Source organism: Vitis riparia, chromosome 14 (assembly GCF_004353265.1).
Source record: "Vitis riparia cultivar Riparia Gloire de Montpellier isolate 1030 chromosome 14, EGFV_Vit.rip_1.0, whole genome shotgun sequence".
Classification (NCBI taxonomy): Eukaryota; Viridiplantae; Streptophyta; class Magnoliopsida; order Vitales; family Vitaceae; genus Vitis; species Vitis riparia.
Genome location: NC_048444.1, coordinates 7,244,174 through 7,250,879, shown reverse-complemented (window position 1 = coordinate 7,250,879; position 6,706 = coordinate 7,244,174). Strand labels below are relative to the sequence as shown.

The 6,706-nt window shown below is 33.7% G+C and overlaps 1 protein-coding gene across 1 annotated transcript; it reads right to left on the bottom strand.

Annotated features, from left to right (window-relative positions):
* Nucleotides 1-4,851: 4,851 nt before the first annotated feature.
* LOC117929723 (proline-rich receptor-like protein kinase PERK9) lies at nt 4,852-6,473 on the bottom strand. Its single transcript, XM_034850109.1, has 2 exons — nt 6,017-6,473; nt 4,852-5,906 (listed from the first exon to the last, which is right to left on the bottom strand). Exons 1-2 carry the CDS (start codon nt 6,186-6,188, stop codon nt 5,053-5,055), a joined length of 1,026 nt encoding a protein of 341 aa, XP_034706000.1. The 5' UTR covers nt 6,189-6,473; the 3' UTR covers nt 4,852-5,052.
* Between the last annotated feature and the right edge of the window lie 233 nt (nt 6,474-6,706).

The window sequence follows — 6,706 nt, the reverse complement described above, 5'->3', positions numbered from 1 at the left end:
TGTTTTAGAGTTTTTCCAAGCTGTTAAACCCAAGCTGTGAGACAAATTACAAATAACTCAAGGCAACATACTGTCATTGTATTCATTGTATTAGCATTTCAACTCCTAATTCCAGCTACTACTTACAACTTGTTAGATAAACATTCACCAAAATCCAGAAGAACAAAAATGGAATTAAATCAAAAACCTTTTGATAAAGCAATTCAATGTTTTAATTAGAAAACTCAAAATCTTCTATTTGGAAAGAAAACACCTATAAAATACCACTTTTATTGATCTATTTGTGATAAACCATCCATGCAGCACCAAATAGATACTTCGTGCATGCACGTATTCAAGTTAAAAGGTAGTCTCTTGCAACTTACATGAGTGTAATCATTGACTATTCATACAATGACTTTATTTCTTATCCTGGATTATATTTACCCTCCTCAATTTTTCTAATAAGAATATTATTTGAATTCCATATCTATGGTTGGGTTTGACCATTAAGGCTGGAGAGCATAGGAACATAATAGAAGAAAGAAATTCAGAAAGAAAAATGAAAATATCACAACTAAGATTTTGACAAACTTCAGATCACTTTCTTTACATGGGATTGAAATCCATGAAATAATTTCAGAACATAAGAACATTTTACACTCACTAAACAAACTAGCCAGAATAATTATTTTTTTTAAAAAAAACAATTAATGCGTTCCATGTAATGTATTCCAAGTGAATATATGGATTCTCAAGTCATGGAGTTTGTGGACATGGGACTAAGGAAATAATCAATAATTATTTAAAAATCAATATCAATATTAAGGCACAATACTTTCATGCAAATATAATATTGTGTAAAGTGTAACCTTGTCTATCTGAGCTTGCTAAATATATTCATAGTAGACAAAAAACTGAGTTGCTAAATATATCCACTTTTCCTCTTCCAAAGTGGAAAGTGTAACCTTGTCTATCTAAAATAGATACAGAAATCATATTCCTCCTAAGTGAGGGTATGTAAGCAACATTGTATAATAACAAAAAACTTTACGTGGTCAATCTTAACTTTATCATACCAAAAAATTATACTTTCACTTTGCTTCCATCACCCATATACACACATTCTTCATGCTTTGACAGTCTCCTTTTGTTTGTCATCTCCTGCAAATAATTAGTGACATGAATAGCGGCACCAGTATCTAACCACAAAGAATTGGCATGAACATCAACAATATTAGTCTCAATCATGTTTGCATTCAAATTAACCACAACCACAATTTCACCTTTCTTCTTCTTCTCTAGCCAATTTTTAAACTTGAAGCAATCAGCCTGCTTGTGACCAATCTTGTGGCAAAAGTTGCACTTCCCCTTGAATCTCTCATCCTTTGTAGCATTAGAAGAAGCAGATGCATTAGAGGTTCTTTGACTCGAATTCCCTTTCCTCTTGAATTGCTTAGAGCCTCCAAGATTCTTGTGTGGAGGTTTTTTCTTCATATTGCTCACTTGGTCAGTAACAAGAGCAAGGGAGTGAGTCTCATTTTTCTTTAGTGAGACTTCATGTTGCACCACAATGGACATCAACTCCTCCAAAGTCCATTCTTCCTTCAAGGCATTATAAATCAACTTCACCGCATCAAAGGAAGTAGGAAGAGACTCAAGTATCAACCATTTCAAGAATTTCTCACTCAACTCCATTTTCATCTCATTTGCCTTGTTGAAGTAGTGCTTTAGCTTGATGATGTGATCTCTAACCCCACTTACTCCATCATACATAGCGGTTGTGAGAAGTTTCAAATAAGTTGTCATTTCTACCTTATCAATCTTGGTATATTTGACTTTTACATATTCCAAAAAATCTTTGGCTCTTTCCGTCTTTGGCACACATTCTTTAATAGATTTATTCATAGTATACTTCATCACCATCAAACAACTCCTATTGGAGTGCTCCCATATCTCATAAAAGGATCTTTCATCAGCAGAGCTCACATCAGTGGGCTTACTTGGCTCATCAACTCTCAAAGCCAAGTCTAAATTGTGCAGAGTCATATGCACATTGAAAGACTCATACCATTCCTCAAAGTTATTTCCAGTCAAAGGCTTGATGGCAGATAATTGCAGAGTAATTCCAGGATTTCTAGTAGCTGGAAAATAGCAAAATTAAACAATATCATGTTATTTGCTAGTTTCCAGAATTTCTCAATTTAGCAATAACTTTGAATTTTGAAATTCCACAGCAGTAAGGACAACTAATTAAATATCACAACCAAGATGCACTAATTTTATTACCGAAAGGGTAAAAGAAAATTAGTACGGTTTATAATATATAATTAATTTCCTTCACCAATCTAAGCATCTTACCAAGTATTATAATCATCGATATGACAATTACAATACACGTATGGACCTTAGTAATCACAATAATAAAGCAACCAAAAGTGGGAGATAAAATATCTCAATAAAGACAATTTAACATATATAGGATCACAATAGTCAACCACATATATGTTCACTATTGTCATGATAAACTCAAATATTTAATTTGCACAACTTCACACACTTGGAATTGCAATAGACAATCACACAAGTGTTCTTTATTGTCATAATAAATTTAAATATTTAACAAAAAAAGTCTAGGACAACATTATTGGTATAAGATAAAAAATTATACCATAAAGAACAATAATAATAATAATTGTTCCAATAAAACCAAATTTAACAAATACATAATAATTCCAAGACAAAAAAAAAAGTTTTTTTTAATATGACGTCATCATGCACTATTCATCTTCTCCACCAAGAAGAACACGACCTGGTTCTTCTAAAGAAGAAAAAAATTTTTTTTTTTTTTGGGCCAAAGTTTTGTGCATTTTCCGACAAAAACACTTAGGTTTCCATCCTCAAACATCAATCTTTCAATCTAAACCCAAAAATTACACAAAAAACGCACAAAAGGAATAACCAAAATAAGCCATAATTTTCAAACTCCCATCAAATGAGCTCCAAAAATCATAAAAAATAAAAAATAAATAAAAAATAGGTTTTGCTCCAAACAATATTTTCTACAAGTCTCTAACATCAATTGGGCTTGAAAACCAAGAATCAACACCAAACAAAAAAAAAAAGAAGAAAAAAACTCCAAAAAATGGCTTCCAAACCAGAAAATAGAAACCCAAATATAGTCATCCATGTATAGCTCTGATACCAATTGATGAAATTTTAAATAACATAAGATCACATGTAGACATTAAAGCATGCATTAAATGGCAATAAATGAAATGCTTACCTTGATTAATGTCATCGAAAGCCATTTTCGTGTTTCACTGGTGTCCAAGAATATGCTCAAGTCTGGTATGAAAATCCGGGTTCATTATCAACAGATAAATTTTTAGGATTCAAAATTTGGCTTATTTTCCACCATTTTCCCTGAAACCACAAGGTCCTTAAGGTTAACGAGCACGTAAAAATACTAATAATAACAACATCCATAAAAATAAATAAATAAATAAAGACACTAATCCTCAAAACCTAACAAAAGAAGGCAGAAAAAACCTTAAATAAAAATAATCAGATTTTTTTATTAAATTCTCCGTTTGGCTGTTAAGAAAATGACAGGAAAATATGAATCCCATGGAAATTCAAAGTTTTTTTTTCTTCCCCGCGATTTCTCAGCCAACAACCGATTTATGAGAGGAAAAAAAAACAAACGAACGAACAAACAAATGTAAATAAACAAAATTTATTGGAAGATGCTGAAAATGAAACCCTTTTCACTGAAGTGCAGGTGAGATCTGCAAAGCCTCCTAGCTAGAACCCTAGCTTTGGATTATGTATCGGTATTTCGGAAGAGAGGGGGTGAAGGAGTCCTATCAACTTAAAGGTGCTCGAACCAGCACATGGACGGTGCCTTGAAACGACGTCGTTCCCAAGAAAAACGCGTCGTTTCTCGAAACATTTTCAAAGTTGAAGACAGTTAAAACGCAGCGTTTTGATCGTGCCTATAAACATTTAGAGAATTAAACACACCCTAGGCCCTAGCTCATCTGAGTTCACAAATTTCAAATGTTTTATTAAACCCAAAAATCTAAATATTTAAAAAAAAAAAAAAACTAAAATAAACTGGTAATAAAAAATTATTTTATTAAATATCAAGTATTTAAAAGAATTTTAGTTTTATCAATAATTTAAATAATCATATATTTGTTTCTAAATTAGTAAATACTTCATTGAACCTACAAAAAATTATTCAAATCTAATCTCAAATTCAAAGAAAAGATAATCCACCACCAAAAGAATATTTAATAAAATTTCAAATACAAGATTACAAGAAAAATCATTTTATTAGAAGTTATTTTATACATTATGTTTTAAATTAATTTAATCTTATAAACATTAAATATTATAAAAATAACAAATATTATTTGGTATCCACATTTATCTAATTTTTTTTTCATATATGGAATTAGTTGCATTTTTTTTGTTTTGTTTTGTTTAATTTTTTAAAATTCTTAAATAAATAAAAGTAATATTATTTTTTTTTTAAATTGATATCAGGCTCATAGCAAATTCTTCCTTTTCGACCATTTAGATATCAACTATCATTAGCTACCAAGGATTAGGCACCAAATTATTAGATACCAACAATTAGGCACTGATAATAAAACTTGATAATGAAATGTATAAGGATACAAAACTACCACACAAAAAAATTATTTTATTATAATTTATATTAAAATTTAATATCAAGCTCATGGCAAATCCATCTAACAATCTGGTAGGATCATAGATGAGGCTTTAGAAAAAGAAAAAAAAAAAAATATATATATATATATATATATATATATATATATATATATATAAGAGAGAGAGAGAGAAAGAAAGAAGAGAATACAACATTATTCCAAGTACAATAATATTTTGTGTCCTATGATCCTTCTCACAACGCATAATATTATCAATTGTTCTGGAAATCGAGGGCAAACGATTACTATCATAGAAGGGGAAAAGGGTGATCCACATTTGACAACAGATAATTATTAAGAGGAGAAGTGTACAAATATGGGAACTGTTTGATCATGGGGATCCTTTGTTTGTTGAAGAAGAAGCTGGTGGAATTCTAGGAAAGCGATGTGGAGGTGGGAAAGGGAATGGAGGGAGTGGAAATGGGAAAGCTAGTGGTGGGGGTGAGGGAGTCAAGCCTGGTATGGGTGGGAGGTTAATCAATGGAGGTGGAGGCTGAAAGGGGTTGGGAGGAAGGAGGGGAGGAGGCTGAAATGGGTTGGGGGGCAATGGAACAATGGAGGCCGGAGGAGGCGATGGTATGAGTGGAGGGAAGAAAAACTCAGGATGGGCTGGTTTTTGATTCAGCAGTTGAGGTGCATTCATGGAGGATTGAGGTAGTTTGGACTGGGGTTTTGGTGGAAACTTTGGTAGGCCAGGGAGGAGTGGGAGAGGAGGGAGTTGTGGCAGTGGTGGAAGCGTGGGAAGTAGAGGAAGCGGTGGGAAATAGTACTGATTTGTGGGTGGGAGGTCTGGGGTTTGAATTGGTGGTGGGAATTGGATTGGATCATTAGGAGGATATAAAGATTTTATGGAACCCAGTTGCTTTGAGTTTCCCACGCTTGGTTTCTGGTTACACAGATACGGTTGTTTAAGAGGCTTGAATGAGAAAAACCCTGCTGAGAATATGTGAATTCCCTGCTTTCTTGATTTGAGGCGGAGTGAAGATGAAGTAGCTGTGGAGGCCACAGAACAGTAGGGCTCGCTGCTACTGATCAGTCTCACGGAACACCTCTTGATTTTCCTGACATGTTTGCTCACTGAGATGGGCAGATGGACTTTGAAAACTCCATGCTCATTGGTTTTGGCTTCCTTTTGGAAGCTTGGTTTTAAGCTCCCATCTCCGCATTCTACCACAACAGATGCACCTGCATACACCACAACCTTAGAAGATTGAACCAGAACCAGAAACAAAACAGAAAAGCAATAACTCAAATTCGATGGATAAGTGAGGAAAACAGGGGCATTAATTAAAAACCTGAAATGAAGTGGCTAGTCTTTGAGAAATCTTCTTGGAAGCAAGTGTCACAGAAAACTGTGCCAACCACAACAGCAGACGGAGATGAAGATGGAACCTTCTTCCCATGGTCAGCCACTGAAGGGTCAATAAATGTGAAACAGAGAATGAATATTATGGAAAACCAAGACATTCTGAAAGTGACTATTCGCTTGTGTATTTTTGTATGGGAAAATGCATAATCTTTTGATTACTATATTCTCTATGAACACACCCACTTTGTATCTCTAGCTGTTTGAGATATATAAATGACCCTCCATGGCTACCTATTTATGGGGTTCATGCAGAAGCCAGTCAACTGCAAACTAGAAGCAGTGAATGTAGGTTGATTTTCTCACCACCCAACACTCAAAAAAGAAGGAAACTTAGGAATGGGGAGATCATGAAGAGAGAGAGTCTTTCCTAGACCTATAGTGTGTTGTGGTGGTGTTGTTAACTTGTATTTATTGAGTTTGTTCCCTTATTGGTATAGGATTGTGAATGAGTACAGTTGGGTCCCAGTTGGTTCACGAGACATGTAGAGTGGCCTCAAATTTTTATGACTCTATCCATGATTAAAAAAAGCCAACTTTTTGGGTTATGAAATTGCTGTTATCCGAATTTACGCGTTCAAATAATATTGTGCTCAAAAGATAACAAAATTGTGAATTA

What these genes read in the sequence shown, in the direction of transcription:
- LOC117929723 (XM_034850109.1), bottom strand. Translation starts at nt 6,188, where the DNA reads ATGTCTTGGTTTTCCATAATATTCATTCTCTGTTTCACATTTATTGAC. An exon ending in GACTAGCCACTTCATTTCAG is followed by an intron (nt 5,907 to 6,016) that starts GTTTTTAATTAA and finishes TGGTGTATGCAG; the next exon opens with GTGCATCTGTTGTGGTAGAA.